Source organism: Diceros bicornis, chromosome 19, assembly GCF_020826845.1.
Source record: "Diceros bicornis minor isolate mBicDic1 chromosome 19, mDicBic1.mat.cur, whole genome shotgun sequence".
NCBI lineage: Eukaryota > Metazoa > Chordata > Mammalia > Perissodactyla > Rhinocerotidae > Diceros > Diceros bicornis.
In genome coordinates this window covers 50957423-50977073 of record NC_080758.1, presented here as the reverse complement: position 1 = coordinate 50977073, position 19651 = coordinate 50957423, and the positions used below count along the sequence as shown (strand labels likewise).

The following is a 19651-nucleotide window of genomic DNA, read 5'->3' as shown; positions in this document are numbered from 1 at the left end:
GAGGGAGGAAGCAGGGAAGAGAAGATGGTGGCCTGGACCAGGGTGGTAGCAGAGGACATGGGGAGAAGGGGTTCAGCGAGGTCTGTCTTTTGAAGGTGGCATTAGCACAATTTGCTGGTGGATTGGGAGAAACAGCGTAGTTACTCGTGGGTGGCAAGGGCCCATGGAGAGAGAAGAGTTCCTGGAGTTGCTTCTGTGTGAGGGGAGGGATCCGGGGCCCAGGGGAGGCTGGCTTCAGAGAGAAGCGAGAATGGGCCCTGAGAGGGACAGGTGGGAGGCAGAGTGCACATATGCTGGACTATGGGACGGTGGCACCAGTCCCAGGACCGTCTCCTCCAGTTTGTTCTGTCTTCTCCATGAAGCAGGCCGTCAGCTGTGAAATGTCACATGGCTCCCCTCAGTCTTAGTTGCACTTGAGTGGCTGGGCAGCCACGGGGAATATAAACACCAGGGTATGTGAATCATAGGCTGTGTGGAGGTCTAACTTGCCATGAGGCATTGGACGGGTGATGAGGAGCTCAGGTGGGCAGAGGCCCCAGGGTGCTCTGAGGCGGCAGGTGATTGTCAAGGTTCTTGCATTAATCATATTTATATTTTTGTTTTTGTTTTGTGCTGTGGTCTTTTCTGATATCCTAGAAAGTTTTTTCCTTATCATTTGTGTTTCTGGCAACTAAGGATGTTTTGGAATGTGCCCTCTTTATCAAAGAAGGCGAGTTATGCATGTACCTCCTTGTAGGTCCTCAGTAAACACTTTCTTCATGTATTTTTAGTGAAAAATCCCTATAATTGCATTATTTTGCAGCTTCAAAGAACCCCCTCTCTTGCTTGGTGTTCTGCAACCAAATGCGAAGTTACGACAGGCGGAAAGGCTATTTGAAAACCAACTTATTGGACCAGAGTCCATAGCAAATATTGGGGGTAAGTAAGCCCTTTGGACTTCAAGGCTGTCTGTTGCTTGGGTGGGGGATTCTGTGGGAGCAGCTGCAATGGCACCCTGCTCTTGCTGGGAGTGCCCTGGACATCCTTCTTAGCTGCAGGTCCCTGTGCTTGTCGCCCTCTCCAAGTTGCAGGGCACTTTAGTCTGGGCAATTTTGAGTTCATGTCTATAGAGCACTTTCTTCTGCTCAAACTGTTGGACCCATTCAAATGAAAGAAAAAAGGACAAATGGAGACATTGGTGTTTAGTTCATTTATCAAAGTCAGATACGTATTAGTCAACAGTTTGTATAGATTTCATTTGAAAAGAACAGGAACAATTCTCAATATTTCTACTTTTTTCTTTTTTAAGCTCACTTTGGTGGGTACATTTAAGGGTAACTATCTGTTTAAGACTTACCCAAACCTAAGAACTAAAATTGGGTCTGGTTCTAATTCTTGAGTCTCTACCCACCTGGAGCAAGGCATTTTCTGTCTGTTAGAGTGAGAATTAAGCTTAGGAGTCAAAAGAAACAGTTACTGAAAAGGTTGCTGACCTTAAAATGGTGTGAGGAACTCGGCACACTGATCGTCATTCCACAGGACGATGTGTTTCCGTGAAGTGGTTGTGGACACGTGTGTCCGGTGGACTTCTGTTTTGTTTCAAAGGGGGCAGGTCAAGGCTGCCCCTCTGGTGGTAGTGACAAGCTTCTCTTTCCCAGCCCCTGCTGTCTGACGCCCGACTCAAGGACTGGTGCATTTCTGCAATTGTTTGTTTGGCTGGCAAAGTCAAAATTGTTTTAAGAGGCATGGGTATATAGGTATAGGTCTAATAGAACTTTGTATTTCTCTTAAGACATTGACATTTATTAATAAATTTCACAGATTTTGTTTTTTTGGTGACAAATCAAATATTAATATTTATAACTGGAACTTTGAGGAGTTAGAGTAATCTTTTTTTTTTAATCTCTCAATGAGAATGCTTTTCTTTTCCCTTTCCACTTGGTCTGACATCTCATTGTGTTCTGTCACCAGGTCTCCCCTTTTTTCTCTTTGGAGCTGGTTATATTCTCTTAGTGACATTTCTGGTTAGGCACAGTGGGGACCTATCTGGCTACACCCCTGTGGGTGTGGACTGCAGGAAGGCTTCCGGGGACCTGCTGCTGCTGCTGCCTCATCTAGAGGTTGTCCTGGGGGTTAGCTGGCATGTTGCAGACAGTGGAGGGAGGCACTAGCCTCAGGAGAGGCCGGGGAGACTATTCACCAATTAACATGCTTTAATTTTTTTAAATAGACTTTATTTTTTTGAGCAGTTATAGGTTCACAGCAAAATAGAGGGGAAAGTACAGAGATTCACCATATACCCCATACCCCCAGATGCACCTCCCCGCTTATCAACATCCCCCACCAGAGTGATACATTTGTTATAATTGATGAACCTATATTGACACATTATTATCACCCTGAGTCCATAGTTTACATTAGGATTTACTCTTGGTGTTGTATGGTCTGTGGGTTTGGGCAAATGTATAATGACTTGTATCCACCATTATATTATCATACAGAGTAGTTTCACTGCCTTAAAAATCCTCTGTGCCCTATTCATCCCTCCCTGCCCCCAACCCCTGGCAACTTTTACTGTCTCCATAGTTTTACCTTTTCCAGAATGTCATATAGTTGGAATCATACAGCATGTACTCTTTTCAAATTGGCTTTTTTCACTTAGTAATGTGCATTTAAGGTCCTCCATGTCTTTTCATGGCTTTATAGCTCATTCCTTTTTATTGCTGAATGATATTCTCTTGTCAGGATGTACCACAGTTTACATATCCGCTCACCTATTGTGGGATACCTTGGTTGCTTCCAAGTTTTGGCAGTTATGAATAAGGCTACTATAAACATCTGTGGGCACGTTTTTGTGTGGACTTATGTTTTCAACTCATTTGGGTAAATACTAAGCAGCACAATTGTTGAATTGTATTTTAAGAGTGTCTTTAGTTTTATAAGAAACCGGCAAACTGTCTTCCAAAGTGGCTGTACCGTTTTGTGTTCCCCCCAACACGTGAATGAAAGTTCCTGTTGCTTTACATCCTCACCAGCATTTGGTGGTGTTAGTGTTTTAGATTTTTGGCCATTCTGATAGGTGTGTAGTGGTATTTCATTGTTTTAGTTTGCATTTCCCTAATGATGTATGATGCTGAGCATCTTTTCATGTGCTTATTTGCTATCTATATATCTTCCATGGTGAGGCATCTGTTTAAGTCTTTTGGCCATTTTTTTAAATTGGATTGTTCATTTTCTTACTGTTGAGGATGAAGTTTTTTGGATAACAGTCCTTTATCAGATGTATCTTTTGCAAATATTTTCTCCAAGTCTGTGGTTTATCTTTTCATTCTCTTGACAGTATCTTTCACAGAGCAGAAGTTTTTAGGTTTTTCTTTTTGCTGAGGAAGATTTGCCTTGAGCTAATATCTGTTGCCAATCTTCCTCTTTGTTTTTATCTGAGCCACCGCCACAGCATGGCCACTGACAGATGAGTGGTGTAGGCCCATGCCTGGGAACTGAACTCAGGCCACCAAAGTGGAGTGCGCTGAACTTAATCACTAGGCCACCGGGGCTGGCCCGGAAGTTTTTAGTTTTAATGAAGTCCAGCTTATCAATTATTTTTTCATGGATCATGCTCTGGTGTTGTATCTAAAAAGTCATCACCACACCCAAAGTCACCTAAATTTTCTCCTATGTTATCTTCTAGGAGTTTCATAGTTTTGCACTTTACAATTAGGTCTGTGATCCATTTTGAGTTACTTTTTGTGAAGCGTATAAGGTCTGTGTTGGATTCATTTTTTTGCATGTGGCTATCCAGTTGTTCCAGCACTATTTGTGGAAAAGACTGTCTTGGCTCCATTGTATTGCTTTTGCTCCTTTGTTGAAGATCAGTTGACGATATTTATGTGGGTCTGCTTCTGGACTCTGTTCTGTTGCATCCATCTATTTGTCTGTTCTTTTGCTATTACCCTACTGTCTTGATGACTGTATGCTTTATAGTAGGTCTTGAAGTCAGGTAGTGTCAGTTCTCCGGCTTTGTTCTTCTCCTTCAATATTGTGTTGGCTATCCTGGATCTTTTGCTTCTCCATATAAACATTAGAATCAGTTTGTGGATATCTACAAAATAACTTGCTGGGATTTTGATTGGGATTGCTTTGAATCTATAAATCAAGTTGGGAAGAACTGATCCCTTGACAGTATTGAATCTTCTATCCATGAACATGGACTATCTCCATTTATTTAGTTCTTTGATTTCTTTCATCCGAGTTTTGTAGTCTTCCTCATAAAGGTCTTGTACGTATTTTGTTATATTTAGACCTAAATATTTCATTCTTTTGGATGCTAATGTAAATGGTATTCTGTTTTTAATTTGAAATTTCACTTGTTCATTGCAGATATATAGGAAAGTGATTGACTTTTGCATATTATTCTTGTATCTTGCAACCCTGCTATAAATCACTCATTATTAGTTCCAGGAGTTTTTTGTTGTTTTTGATTGTTTGGGATTTTCTACATAGACAATCGTGTCGTCTGTGAACAAAGACAGTTTTATTTCTTCCCTCCCAATCAATATACCTTTTATTTCCTTTTCTTGTCTTAATGCATTAGCTAGGACTTCCAGTACAATATTGTAAAGGAGTGGTGAGAGAAGATATCCTTGCTTTGTTCCTGATCTTAGTGGGAAAGCTTCTAGTTTGTCACCATTAAGTATGATGTTAGCTGTGGGGTTTTTTGTAGATATTCTTTGTCAAGTTGAGGAAATTCCCCTCTATTCTTAGTTTACTGAGTTTTTATCATGAATGGGTGTTAGATTTTGTCAAATGCTGTTTCTGTATCTATTGATATGATCATGTGATTTTTCTTTAGCCTGTTGCTGTTATGGATTACTTAATTGATTTTCAAATGCTGAACTAGCCTTGCATACCTGGGATAAATCCCACTTGGTGAGGTGTATAATTCCTGTTATACAATGTTGGATTCTGTTTGCTAATATTTTGTTAGTTTTTGCGTCTTTGTTCATGAGAGATATTGGTCTGTAGTTTTCTTGTAATGACTTTTTATGGTTTTGATATTAGGGTAAAGCTGGCCTCATAGAATGAGTTAGGAAGTATTCCCTCTGCTTCTATATTCTGCAAGAGATTGCAGAGAATTGATATCATTGCTTCCTTAAATGTTTGGTAGAATTTATCAACCTGGTGCTTTCTGTTTTGGAAGATTATTAATTATTGATTTATTTCTTCAATAGATATAGGCCTATTCAGATCGTCTATTTCTTCTTGTGTGAGCTTTGGCAGATTGTATCTTTCAAGGAATTGGTCCATTTCATCTAGATTATCAAATTTGTGGATGTAGAGTTGTTCATAATATTCCTTTATTGTCCTTTTAATGTCTATGGGGTCTATAGTGATGTTCTCTCTTTCATTTCTGATATTGGTAATTTTCTGTTTTCTCTCTTCTTTTCTTAGTTAACCTGGCTAGAGGATTATTAATTTTATTGATCTTTTCAAAGAACCAGCTTTTGGTGTTACTAATTTTCTCTATTGACTTCCTGTTTTCAATTTCATTGATATCTGCTCTCATTTTATTATTTCTTTCTTCTGCTTACCTTGGGTTTAATTTGCTCTTCATTTTCTAGTTTCCTAAGATGGAAGCTTATATGATTGATTTTAGATCTTTCTTCTTTTCTATTATATGCATTCAATGCTATAAATTTCTCTGTAAGCACTGCTTTCACTGTATCCCACAAATTTTGATAAGTTGTATTTTCTTTTTTTTTAAATTCTTTTCATTGCAGTAACATTGGTTTATAACATTATATAAATTTCAGGTATACATCATTATATTTTGATTTCTGTGTAGATTACATCATGTTCACCACCCAAAGAATAATTACAATCCATCACCACACACATGTGCCTAATTACACTTTTTGCCCTCCTCCCTTCCCCCTTCCCCTCTGGTAACCAGCAGTCCAATCTCTGTCTCTATGTGTGTGTTTGTTGTTGTTTTTATCTTCTACTTGTGAGTAAGATCATATGGTATTGAGCTTTCTCTTCTGACTTAGCATAATACCCTTAAGGTCCATCCATGTTGTCACAAATGGCATCCTTTTTCATGGCTGAGTGGTATTCTATTGTGTGTACATACCACATCTTTTTTATCCATTTGTCCCTTGATGGGCACTTAGGTTGCTTCCAAGTCTTGGCTATTGTGACTAATGCTGCAGTGATCACAGGGGTGCGTGTATCTTTACGCATTGGTGTTTTTGTATTCTTTGGATAAATACCCAGCAGTGGAATAGCTGGATGATATGGTGGTTCTATCCTTAATTTTTTGAGGAATTTCCATACTGTTTTCCATAGTGGCTGCACTAGTTAGCACTTCCACCCGCAGTGTATGAGAGTTCCCTTCTCTCCACATCCTCTCCAACACTTGTTATTTCTTGTCTTGTTAATTATAGCTATTCTGACAAGTGTGAGGTGACATCTCATTGTAGTTTTGATTTGCATTTCCCAGATAATTAGTGATGTTGAACATCTTTTCATGTGTTTGTTTGCCATCTGTGTGTCTTCTCTGGAGAAATGTCTGTTCAGATCTTTTGCCCATTTTTTAATTGGGTTGTTAGTTTTCTTGTTGTTGAGATGTATGAGTTCTTTATATATTTTGGAGATTAACCTCTTAGCGGATATATGGTTTGCAGATATCTTCTCCCAATTGTTAGGTTGTCTTATCGTTTTGTTGATGGTTTCCTTTGCTGTGCAGAAGCTTTTAGTTTGACGTAGTCTGATTTGTTTGTTCTTTCTATTGTTTCCCTTGCCTGGTCAGATACAGTACTTGAAAATATGCTGCTAAGACTGATTTCAAAGAGTGTAGTACTCATGTTTTCTTCTAGAAGTTGCATGGTTTCAGGTCTTACATTCAAGTCTTTAATCCATTTTGAGTTAATTTTTGTGTATAGTGTAAGACAATGGTCTACTTCATTCTTTTGCATGTGGCTGTCCAGTTGTTCAACGCCATTTATTGAAGAGACTTTCCTTTCTCCATTGTATGTTCTTGGCTCCTTTGTGGAAGATTAGTTGTGCATAGATGTGTCAGTTTATTTCTAGGCTCTCAGTTCTGTTCCATTGATCTGTGTGTCTGTTTTTGTACCAGTACCATGCTGTTTTGATTACTGTAGTTTTGTAGTATATTTTGAAATCAGGGAGTGTGATACCTCCAGCTGTGTTCTTTCTTCTCAGGATTCCTTGGGCTATTCAAAGTCTTTTGTTGTTCCATATAAATTTTAGGATTCTTTGTTCTATTTCTGTGAAAAATATAGGGATTGCATTGAATCTGTAGATTGCTTTAGGAAGCATGGACATTTTTAATTCTTCCAATCCAAGAGCATGGTAAGTTGTATTTTCATTTTCATTTAATTCAAAATGTTTTAAAATTTTTCTTGAGATTTCTTCTTTGACCAGTTTGTTATTTAGAAGTGTGTGTTGTTTAATCTCCAAGTATTTGGGGATTTTCCAGCTATCTTTCTGTTATTGATTTTTAGTTTAATTCTATTGTGGTCTGTGAGCAAACATTATATGATTTCTATTCTTTTAAATTTGTTCTGGTGTGTTTTATGACCCACAACGTGATCTATCTTGGTGAATGTTCCACGTGGCCTTGACAAGAATATATATTCTGCTGTATTTAATGCAGTAGTTGATAGATATCAATTATATACAGTTGATCGATGGTACTTTGAGTTCAACTCTGTCTTTACTGATTTTTTGTCTGCCAGATCTGTCCATTTCTTATAGGTGTATGCTGAAGTCTCCAACTCTAATAGTGGGTTTATCTATCACCCCTTGCAGTTCTATCAGTTTTGCCTCATGTGTTTTGACAATTTGTTGTTAGGCACATACATGTTAATGATTGTTATGTCTTCTTAAGAATTGATCCTTTATCGTTATCTAATGCCTTCTTTATCCGTAATAATGTTCCTTGCTCTGAAGTTGGCTCTGTCTGAGATTAATACAGCTACTCTAGCTTTCTTTTGATTAGTGTTAGCACAGTGTAATCTTTCTCCATCGCTTTATTTTTAATCTATATGTGTCTTTATATTTAAAGAGGGTTTCTTATAGAAAACATATAGTTGAGTTTTGTGTTTTTTTGATCGACTCTGACAGTCTCTGTCTTTTAATTGGTGTATTTAGACCATTGATATTTAAAGTCATAGTTGATATAGTTGGATTAATATCTACCATATTTTTTGCTATTTTCTATTCATTGTCTGCTTTTTGTTCCTAATTTTGTCTTCTACTCTCTTTCTGACTTTTGTAGTTTCAGTTGAGCATTTTATATGATTCCATTTTCTCTCTTTTCTCAGCATGTGTTATATTTAAAAAAAAATTTTTTTAGTGGTTGCCCTAGAGTTTGTAATACACATTTAAAAAATAAGGCACATTTCATGAATTTGTGTGTCATCGTTGTGCAGGGCCATGTTAATCTCTGCATTGTTCCAGTTCTAGTATATGTGCTGCTGAAGTGAGCACTTAACGTGTTTTAATTTTATATTGAGGGACTTCCTAGCACTTCTTCCCCTTTAGGTGGATATAATCAGTAGCAGCAGCAGACACTGACGTGAAGCAGACTCGAACATGTGCCCCTGAGTGCTGAGCGTCAGCCTGAGAGTCCATGCTCTTTTGAGAGTAGAACATCTTCACAGTTTTTATCACTCACTGGTGTTTGCTGCACCCTTGCTGCAATCAGGTTCAGGCCCACACCCTGATTCACCAGCCCCCATGGTTTTATTGCTGTGTGATTTAAGGACTTTTTGTTCCCACGCATCACTTCTTCATCTTCAGAACTGCCATTTCCTCTCTGGAGATAAAAACACAAGCCACTTCTGTTATAGAAGAAGATGGTATGATCACAGTTCTTAGACTAACCCAGTAACACTTTTATTTCTTTTTATTTTTTTAAACAGATGTGATGTTTACTGGTACAGCAGATGGCCGTGTTGTAAAACTTGAGAATGGTGAAGTAGAGACCATCGCCCGGTTTGGTTCAGGCCCGTGCAGTAAGTCAGTGACAGTCCCCCCGACTGTGTCTCTTCCAGTCATTCCTAAAAGTGACGAATGGCTGTGTGGAACTTCATTTCCCTTGAAGTCAGGTTCCTTCAGAGAAAAAGAGCCCCTGATCCCCTGGCAGATAGAGCCTGTGTCGGGTGTTACCATGAACTCTTCGTTTGCTGTGTGGTCCCTGGACCTCACGGTGCCTGGTTGTCACCCTGCAGTCACAGTTTCCCGGTAGGTAGTGGCCGTGGCACCTGCTGGTTGCCTCACGGGCCCCACCCCTTGCCATCCGCAGGGGCCTGTGTTGTCAGAGTGCTGCTGTAGAAAAGCACTTGGCTTTGTCATTACTTGGATGCTTAGATGTAATTCCTACATTGGCTTCTCAGGAATTTCAGCAGTGTCATTCAAAGTGACAATACCCTTAAGTCACTCAGGTTTTAGAAAACTAGAGTAGAAGGATCTCATAGTTTAAAAACTGGTAGCCCACAGACTTTTTATTAGTTATCATTTTTTAATAGCTAGAATGTTTTTGTAAAAATGATGCACTTTCATTGTGAAATGTGAACAACACAAAGGTACCAAAAGGAAAGTAAAAATCACCTCAGAGTCTTCTCAGATGTAACTTACTAACATTTTAATGAATGACCTTTCAGATATCTTTCTATTCATGGGTACTCACATCCACATATGGTTTTACATGATGGAATCATACTCTACACTTGGTTATTTAACCTGCTTTTTCCACTCTATATTTGGCTGTAAGTGTCCCTACAGTAAGCACCCTACAGTAAGCACCTTGCAGTAAGTATGCATTGCCACAGCTTTAAAAAGATTCTAGGTAGTAGAGTAGGAGAATTAATCTAAGGAATAAAATAGTAACTCTTCCTTTATGCCAGGTGGAGGGAAAACTGTCATGCTCCTAGACAGGCACAGTATTCAGGTCAGGCTTGTTGGGCTTAAACCCAACTCCTGAGGTTCTGGGGGGATTCTGGAGTTGGGGCCTGGGTCCTGCTGATGTCCCTAAGTTAGCTGTTAAGGCTGGGGATGCAGATGTGAACATGATTCTTGTGTACCAATTGCTGTGCATATGTCCAGCTCCAGATTCTCAGGTGGTCCCTCTGGACATGCTGGACAATCGTCATAAGTTGTAGGGGGCTGGCATGCTGGGGGCCAAGTCTGTCTCTAATACCATGGTCTTTTTTGTTCTCTACAGCACAGTGTATATTTAGGAAGGGATGGATGAGGTGCTTGGACATCAAGGGGGGTACAGGTAGAATCTGGGACTAGCCACTGTTTCCTATCCATTTATTCCCTAGAAACCAGAGATGATGAGCCTGCTTGTGGGAGACCCCTGGGCATCCGGGCAGGGCCCAACGGGACCCTTTTTGTGGCTGATGCATACAAGGGACTATTTGAAGTAAATCCCTGGAAACGTATGTGACAATATCTTGTTTCCTTCTGTGATAATTTCAGATCTTTTAGCCAATATGTGCACAAGTGGATTCAGTAGAGTTTATTCAGTACAGTCTACCGGACACTGTAATGTTTTCTTATTCATTGAAGAGTACTGTAAGTATTGCCTCCCAGTACCAGCCAGTATTAGTGTCATATAACTCTTTCCTCATGACTGCATTTGGTCCATGTCCTAATTTCCTGTGGTGTTTGGGTTTTAGCCAGAAGGTCTCAAAAGAACTCATTGTGAAGGTGTTAGACCTCCTCTTTCCATCTTTATTTTTCTGTGTTTCTCACTATGTCTTGTCTTTCTGTTTGTTTTCTGCCTCTGTCTTCTCTTTTTTCCTCCCCCTTCATCTCTGTCTTCATTTTTTATTTCCTCCAGCTCTTCCTCTCGTTTCTCTCCCCTGACTGGCCATGATGTCACCTTGACCAGTGTTATAATATTTGCTGTATGTGCTTCAGTGGGGGAGAGTCAGGCTATGGAGGAGTTAGTTATGATGGATGGGGCACGGGGCCCTGGGCTTGGGCACCGCAGAATGACCACCTGGGTGGCCGCAGCTCTGCCGTTTGCTGGCTGTGTGACTATGCGAGTTCCTCAGCCTCTCTCTGCCCACTTTCCTCACCCATGGAATAGGAATAATAGTAGTGCCTGCCTTGTGGGATTGTTGTGAGGGTGTAAATGAGAATATTCATGGTAGGAGCTTAGCCCTCCATAAATGTTTGCTCTGCAATTTAAAAAAATTTACTACTGTTCCTATTTCTTTATTTAAAAGCAGATGAGTGGAACATTTTATATTTCTCTCAAGCAAACAAATAGAAAATTCTCTTTTTACCTAAGAATAGATTTTTAAGTCCGTTGGTCTTGATAAAAGAAAGAGTTCCTCATCCTTAGAGGGAGGATTCTGTCTTTAATGAAGTTCGTCTAAAAATATTCATTACCTAACAGATGAAAGAAAGGAAAACACTGTTTTTTACTGTGAGAAGGAATAAATCTTCTGACATATGACATGGAGAAGCTCATTTTAGTTTTTCTTTTTAAATCAGTCAGGCTGATTAATGTTTTGAAATTATTGAGGTACAAGTTCTTAGAGTGAAAACAGGTCTCTCCCTCCTTGCCTTCCTTCTCTCTCTGTCTCCCCCCTCCCCACCTACTTCAGGTGAAGTGAGGCTGCTGCTTTCCTCTGAGACACCCATTGAGGGCAGGAAAATGTCCTTTGTGAATGATCTTACAATAACTCAGGATGGGAGGAAGATTTATTTTACGGATTCTAGCAGCAAATGGCAAAGACGAGATTATCTGCTTCTGGTTATGGAGGGAACGGATGATGGGCGGTGAGTGTTCATTCCAGATCTGTGCGCAGTGAGGTCGTCAGTCGGGCAGGTGACTTCAGCAGAGCTGTTACTTCTAGGAACCACTGGAGTGTTTCTGAGCACAATATTTCAGCTTTTAAGATGAGACCTTCATGGCTTCTGGAAACAGAAGCCATGCGGCAAACGGAGCAAGATGTTCCCAATTTCTCTCTGAGGAAATGAAATGAAAAGAGGCCAAGCCGTCTGAGGGTGTGATTTGGGTGGTCTGGGAGACACCTCACAGGCAGGCCTGGGTTTCAGATCACCCGTCTGAAGGGGGACTCCTGTGAGGCTGAAGACATGGTAGCCCTCCCTGGTGCTGAGATGGCTCCTAGGTCAGTGAGAGAACTGACTGGGGGGTTCTCTGAAGGATGCCTGGGTCTGCTCTGGATGAGAAGGGCCCTCAGGGGCCAGCCTGGAGCCAGGTCTGGGCAGAGGACTCCAGGAGCCCTATCACTCCAGTGTGAGGCTGAGTCCCCTCCACAGGCCCCTGCCCCAGGGCCCAGAGGGGGCCCATGGACTGTCCCCATGTGACCTTTTGCTCTTGGCGCCCCACAGCCTCCTGGAGTACGACACTGAGACCAAGGAGGTGAAGGTCTTATTGGACCGGTTGCGGTTCCCTAATGGCGTGCAGCTCTCTCCTGCAGAGGACTTCGTCCTGGTGGCGGAGACGACCATGGCGAGGATAAGAAGGTGCGTCTGGTGTCAGCCAAGCTGTCAGTGTTTACCAGAGCTCATCCTGGCCCGTGATGGACATGGAGATGCAGCAGGGCGCCTTCTACTTTGTGTAGTAATGATAAAGTAAAATTCAAGGCTGTGCTTTCTTTTCCCATTTCTCCGCCTACCTGAACGTCGTGGCCTGGGAGAGCCTGGATTCCAGGTCCCTTTCCCTGCTAGGTTGGCCTTGGCCTGCCCCTCTCCCCACAACTTCTGTGCCCTGGTTCATGATGGACACATTCGCAGTTGTTTCCATAAACTTGTTGGACCAAGACCAATTTGATGCTTGGCTAAAGTTTTCCTTAAACAGAGGGGCTGCTGCTCACCGCCTGCTTGGGTGAATTTTTCAGATTCTACGTGTCTGGCCTGATGAAGGGCGGGGCTGACCTGTTCGTGGAGAACCTGCCTGGATTCCCAGACAACATCCGGCCCAGCAGCTCTGGGGGCTACTGGGTCGGCATGGCGACCATTCGCTCCAACCCTGGGTTTTCCATGTTGGATTTCTTATCCGAGAGACCCTGTATTAAAAGAATGATTTTTAAGGTAACTATGAAAACTATAATTCCAAAAAACAAAAGGAAAATGCATCTAATTATGATCTGTTTTGACCTTTATAGCTCTAAAAATTCTAGTTCTGCTTATAATATTTAGTACATTTAGTGACTTCTTTAACACGCATTTTATTCTTCAGCCTGAAATGTAAATTTAAACATTTGAACCATTTGATTTTTTTTTTCTTCTGGTTTCCTTGTCTGGGTATTTTTATTGTCACCCTCATCATCATGACATTTTGGGACCTCTACCCTGCCTGTCAGTTTCACTTCTCCGCTCTCTGTGATGGCTATTTCAGATCTTTTCCTCTCTTCTCGAGACCCTGCGACTTATCCTTCCACCACCCCAGCAGATGACAGTGCTTCTCCTCAAATGGTTATCAGGCGCATCTTCCTGTGGGCACACATACAGGCCCACTTACCTTGGCCTCCATCCCTCCTGCTCCCTCCTGCCATCTGGGAACCTTCCTGTCAGTCGCCCTTCTCCATGGGATTCTGCCTTTGACCTCTCAGCAGACTACACTCTTTTCCATTAAAAAAAATCACCCACTTCACCAACGGCCAGCCACAGACCCTTCAACACAGCCTTTAAACATCCCTCATGCTACCATCTTCCAGTGACTTCCATGAAACACCCTGAGTGTAACTCAACACCTTTTACGCTGTGAATGAGTAACTTGCTTCCGTCATGCAGAAATCTTCTTTTCCAACATGCTCCATTTCATGAGCTGAATAGATATTTGAAACTGATATTAAATATTGGAATAAATATTAAAATATTTGTAACTGAAGGTCCTGGAAGGTACCAGGCAGCAATTACTGACTCTGTATGGTTCTGGGCCCCGCTGCGGCCTGCATACACCTACTCAGTCAGGCTGGCCTGCGGCCTTCAGCGTTATTCTGAGTTCAGTGGGTCACTGTGGAAAATCCTAATCCGTTCAGAAATAACACATCCCTCCTCTTTGTCTTGTTGGCTCCAGAGCCAGCATCTGTTCCCGCTGGGACTAGGAGGAGGCAGAATGGTAGAGTGGGCGAGGAGAGAGGTTTTGAAGAAGGCCAGGCTAGCTCTGAGACGCTGGGCAGATGACCTGTGGTCTCTCTGCCTTGATTTCTCCATCTGTCAAGTGGGAAGAATAAAGCATTTCATTAGGTGCTGAAAACATTTAATGAGAATATGCACATAAAGCCCTTAGCTGAGTGCAGTATGTTCAATTTCTGTACCTGTCAGTTTTCCCACAGCAGGGATGTGATCTGTAGGTGATGGTTGTCTGTCTCTCCGCCGGTGGAAAGTGCTGCATCAGGACAGGTATTTTTCTGTTTAGTTCCCTGCTTTGTGCTCAGCACCTAGGACAGTGTCTGGCATACAGTGGCGTCCAGAAATTACCGTTGGATGAGTGAGTCATTAGAGAGCTGAGACTGTTAGTTCGAGAAGGAGCTGGCACAGTGGGACATGTTCCCTGGGCGGAGAGAGCTGGGCATCTCTGTGTGGCCGGGGAGATGGCAGCTGGAGAGCAACGTGGAGAGGACCACAGGCCTTGTAGACCTGAAAAGGAGGGTTAGATGTTATTCAAAATGTGATCGTAGTTATTGAGGATTTTTTGTTTTTTCGTTTTGAGACTATATCAGACTTAGAAAAGTAGCGAGAAGGGTACAAAGAACTTGTTTCCTTGAACTATCTGCAAGTTGCTGACCTGATACCCCATCACCCTCAGATGCTTTAGCATGTTTTTCTTACAACAAGGACATTCTCCCTCATGACCACCCTTCGAAACAGGAAATTCACATGGATATGTTGCGACTGTCCAATCCACAGACCCCTTCAGGTTTCTCCAGTTGCCTCAGTGATGTCCTTCATGCAGGGGACTCCACCCAGGGTGAGGCATGGCCTTTGGTTGTCACGTCTCTCTGTTCTCCTTCAGTCTGGAGCAGCTCTCAGTGTTGATCTCTTTGAGGATTGCAGGTGGTTATGCTGCAGAGTGCCCCTCGGTTTGGGTTGTCTGCTGTTTCTCATGGTCAGATTCAGTTGTGTGTCTCTGGCAGGAAGTCCACGGAAGCGAAGTGTCCTCAGTACGTCCTGTCAGCAGGGGCATGCGGTCAACTTTGTCCTGTGCTGGTGGTGGCAGCATTGGCCGTCTGATTTAGTGGTGAATGCCAGGCTTCTCCACTGTGAAGGCACTCTTTTTCCATTTGTAATTAATTAGTATTTTGTGGGGAGGTACTTTATAACTAAGTAAATATCGGTATGATATCTTGGTTGCCTATTTTATTCAGTGGGTTATAATCTGTTACTATCATTATTTATCTTGATGCTCAAATTGTTCAGCTGTGGCCAGTGGGAGCCCCTTCAGTGTGGCTCCTCGACCTTCGGACAAGTCCCTATCATTCTTGGAGTGACTCCTGGCTTTCTGGCACCACACATTATTCAGGCTCGTCTTGTATTTTCTCTGCCCCAGCTCTGGAATCAACCATTTCCCCAAGGAGCCCTGGTTCCTTCTAGAGGAGAACTGGTGCTAAGTGTGCTCATTGCTTTTGGGGTGTCGCTGCTCCCAGGCCCCCTCAATGGACAAAGCTGGGGAATATATGCATTTGTATTCATTCATATATACATGAATACAACATACATACACATGTTTGCAGCTACATTTATCTATCTGTCATCTGTTTATTTAAAGTAATGCTGGTATCTCTCCTTCCAGTCCCAGACCACAGGATTTATTCTAGTTTTCTTCCCCTTACAAATATGGTACTTCCTTCTCTAATAGCGAGAAACCTGGATCCCATTATCCTTCACACCTATTTGATCAGATTGCCTAAGTGTCACCAATGTGTAGCCATTGTCCCCTGTCACATGGTCCTTGCTAGGGCTCTAGCACCCCACACTGGGCTGCCTTCTTCCTTCCACATGCAGGGGCCTGCCTTTCCCCCTAAGGGCTCTGATACCTACACCAAGCTGTTCCCCAGGTAAACAGTCTCCTCGCCCTGCTTGGGCTCTCACAGCCCGTGCCAGGCCGCCCACTCCGGGGACACTGTCACACCCTTCTTGGGCTCTCACAGCCCATGCCAGGCTGCCCACTGCGGGGACACCATCTTGCCCTTGGACTCTGACACCCTACTCCATGCCGCTGCCCGCTCCCTTCCCCCATTGTGGGCTCAGACTGACTCCCTGGTCTGGGCCACTGGGGTTCCCCCACCCTCTGCACGCACCTACCCTGCTCAGCCTCACAAGCTGCTTCTTGATTGAATTGTTGGGAGGGGAGTGATGTAGTACAGAGAATGTTCTGAGAAGGTACCTGCGGCTGCTGTGTGGAAAGCTTTCTGTAGCAGGCTCCACTGGTGTGGGGACCTGGTGTGGAGGTGGCTGCAGCAGCCAGGAGAGGTGGTGGGGCAGAGCCCAGGGTGGGGGTGGTATATACACAGCAGATGACAAGACCCTGTGGTACTTGGCTTGCAGGCCTTAGACAGACAGGAGTCAAACGTGAGGGCCGGGTTCCTGGCATCAGCAGCTGGTGTCGGGCCCTTTCTCCTGAGCTGGGGAGTCTTGGATTTGAAGGGCTGTTAGAAACCCTGGGTGGAGATGGGTCCCAGGCAGTCAGGAATTTAGCACTGGGGTTGGAAATTGAGGGGGAGATTTGAGAGCTTTCTGGGAAAGTGACTAAAACTGAGAGGGGATGAGATCTCTTAGGGATCAGATAAAGCAGAGAGGGAGGACCTAGGACTGAAGGGAGGTGGCATTTCATGGGTCATGGGAAGCCTTATGGAATATTTTGAGCTATAATGCAACTTTGATACATCGCTGTAAAATCTTCTTGAACACAGTCAAATTTTTCATTTGGTCATTTCCAGTGACTAGGAGACATTATTCATTGAACATTTGGAATTGTTTGGTTATTTTCTCTTACAGTAAAAGGTAGAAATCTGCCTGTTAATTTTTACTCATTGATCTTATGCAGTGGCATACTTTGTCATCATTTCCAGCCTGGAGTCTTTCTGCTCTGCTGGAAATTGTGTATCTCACGATGTGGGTTCTCTGCTTAAAACCCTTCACTAGCCCTGTGTGCCCCTTGCCTAGCTGAGCCAGGGGCTCCTGGAGGGTGCGCTGCTCAGCATGGAGGTGTTCCCTCCCTTTCTAGCTGCTTCACGGAGAGCTGCCTTGTCTCATGGGGCAGGGACACGTTCATTTAACCTGCCCGGGTATTTTTTCCTTAATGTGAACTACTCTCAAATCTCCATCATTTGTACCTTGCACATGTGAAATATTTGAAACCTAATCAGAGGGCGTGGCATTTATTCTAGTTAGGCTGTACTGGTTTTATTCTAGTTAGGCTGTACGAGTTTTAACCTGGCATTCTGGGCTTGACATCACTCTAGGCCTTGACGTGCTGTTCTTCCTCGATTGTGATTTGTGCTTCTCTGTGGTCAGCCAGGTCATCCAGAGAGGCGCCAGTGTTGCGGGTCTGGGGGGCACTGCCACGAGGACTGTTAGATAGCTGCTGTCTTTGTGCTGGGCTAGCCTTGCATCTTTGGATGCAAGTGACAGGAGGCTCCCTGGTGTGGTCTGCACAGGGGCTGGGGAGGCCTGCGGTGGGGCAGGCCCTGTGTGCTGGGAGCTGGGAGCTGGTTTAACCTGGCTTTGCCTTATGTGGCTTCCCTGTCACTGGAGGAGCTGGGCCCTTACTAAGTGGTGAGGGACTGTGGGGTCTGTTAAAAATAAAATTCAACTGAGTAAATGTCAAAGAGCTTATTGGCTTTGTTCAATGATTCATGAATTGGGCAGCATCCAATCCAGCAGACAGAAAGGAGTTCCAAAGCTGTACAAGGCAAGAGACTTTATTGGCAGACAGGAGCAGGATCAAGGATGGTATTCTAGGCAGAGAAGCGGGTTGGTGACTGCAGGTCCCTTTCCTTCAGGGGATGGCAGGGGTCTGTCAGGCAGATCACCTACCTGGTGCAGATCAGGCAGTTGCTGATTGACTGGTTTAAGATTCCATTTCTGGGAGAGCTGAAACTGTAATTAAGTTAAGTCTCGGTTTGGTGTCGTGGGGCTTAGCATAAGCGACTCCATTTTGGGCCTGTTGTCTTGTTTTTAACAGGTCAGATCTGCTCATGTCATTCTCTCAGTCAGAAGGTAAACTCTTCTTGCACTGTGCTTGCCTTCCAGCTGTTTAGTCAGGAGACGGTGATGAAGTTTGTGCCACGGTACAGCCTCGTCCTAGAACTCAGTGACAGTGGGGCGTTCCAGAGAAGCCTGCATGATCCCGACGGGCAGGTGGTCACCTACCTCAGCGAAGTGCACGAGCAGGACGGGCATCTGTACCTGGGCTCCTTCAGGTCCCCTTTCCTCTGCAGACTCAGCCTCCAGTCTGTGTAGCAGCCCCAACCGCAGCTGTGCCAGAGTCGTCACACTGGGCACCACACCTGGTCCAGGAGGCGCCATGGACACAGCCCTGCTCATCTGCCCTGCTGGTCCTGGAATTGTGGTGCAACTTTGTAGGTGTGTGGGTCCTGGCAGGACACCCCTCCACCTGGGTCTGACTTTGCATTTGCAGGGAAGCATAACATCTGCCGTAGGGAAGATAAGTCCACGTAAAGCCATTTTCTCTTTAAAAAAACCTTCTAAGTACAGTAATTCTCTAGGGCTTGGGAGACTTCATACACTTTAACAGGCCTCAGGATTTGGGGATAGAGCAGTAGATGAGCTGTCCGGGGATCTTGTTTCTGCTATTGGCTCTGTCCTGCCAGCTTCATGTCTTTACTCTTCATTTTAATGAAGTAAAACCTTTCTTTGGGGGAGGGACGTGGGAAGGACAAGGAGAGCTCAGTGCATAAGTGCTTGAGGCCAGTGGGCAGAGCTGTGCCAGTGAAGACGTCAGAACTGTGTTCTCCAGAGCTGTGCAGGACACGGGCCCTGGGTCCATGGGCGCTCCCTTCCATAGCTCCCATTACCAGCCTCCCTCCCTACCAGAAGGTTTTCCTGAGTCCCCATCAACACTGAAAGGCAAGGACCTCAGTAAGTGCGTAGGAAAAGCATGTTGATTCCGAGGACTCACTGGGTTTCTCTCTGTGAGCAACCTACCACATGCATTGACGGATCCAATGGCTGGGCACCGCAGGGGTGAATTTAGGGAAGTCCTCTTTGCACACCTTGGTTCCTCACATCTAGACCCACAGACGTGAATAGTGCACGTTAATGTCATCTTTGCTTGACTGTCACAAGCCTGAAGTTGCTGTATATCCTGAGAAATATGTCTGCACACTGGTCCTGATTTTATCAGGGAGACCCGTGTAATAATAATGATTAAATTGATTTTTCTGCTGATTAACCTTTTTTGATGGTGTTGCCTGGGAGTTTCTGCTCTACTTTAATATAATTATTTTAACAGTGACTGAAATTTGATTCCGTCAAGTGTTGACACATGGATTGTTTTTCTTTAGGTCTTGTTTTAGGGACGAGCAGTCCATCTGATTTGCTCAGGACCTCTCCCAGGCCGCTGCCTCTGGCGTGCCTCCCGGTGTTGATGCATTCTTGGGCAAGGTGATACACACTGCTCTCCTGTTTTCCAGCCTGC

At 43.7% G+C, this 19651-nt stretch overlaps 1 protein-coding gene and 1 non-coding gene across 3 annotated transcripts in view; one reads left to right on the top strand and one right to left on the bottom strand.

Annotated features, from left to right (window-relative positions):
* APMAP (adipocyte plasma membrane associated protein) overlaps positions 1-19410 on the top strand; it is a 31398-nt gene extending 11988 nt beyond the window's left edge. Inside the window, exons 3-9 of one of the 2 annotated variants that reach the window (XM_058563350.1) lie at positions 803-918; positions 8925-9017; positions 10486-10581; positions 11625-11799; positions 12376-12510; positions 12885-13077; positions 18244-19410. In XM_058563350.1, coding sequence (XP_058419333.1) covers positions 803-918; positions 8925-9017; positions 10486-10581; positions 11625-11799; positions 12376-12510; positions 12885-13077; positions 18244-18453 — 1018 coding nt within the window. In that variant the 3' untranslated portion in view covers positions 18454-19410. Of the gene's footprint in view, positions 1-802; positions 919-8924; positions 9018-10328; positions 10446-10485; positions 10582-11624; positions 11800-12375; positions 12511-12884; positions 13078-18243 lie in introns of both variants that reach the window. The other variant, XM_058563349.1, reaches the window with a different exon arrangement.
* Positions 8388-8490, bottom strand: LOC131418800 (U6 spliceosomal RNA). Its single transcript, XR_009223041.1, has one exon. It is a non-coding gene; the product is annotated as a U6 spliceosomal RNA (small nuclear RNA).
* Positions 19411-19651: the final 241 nt, after the last annotated feature.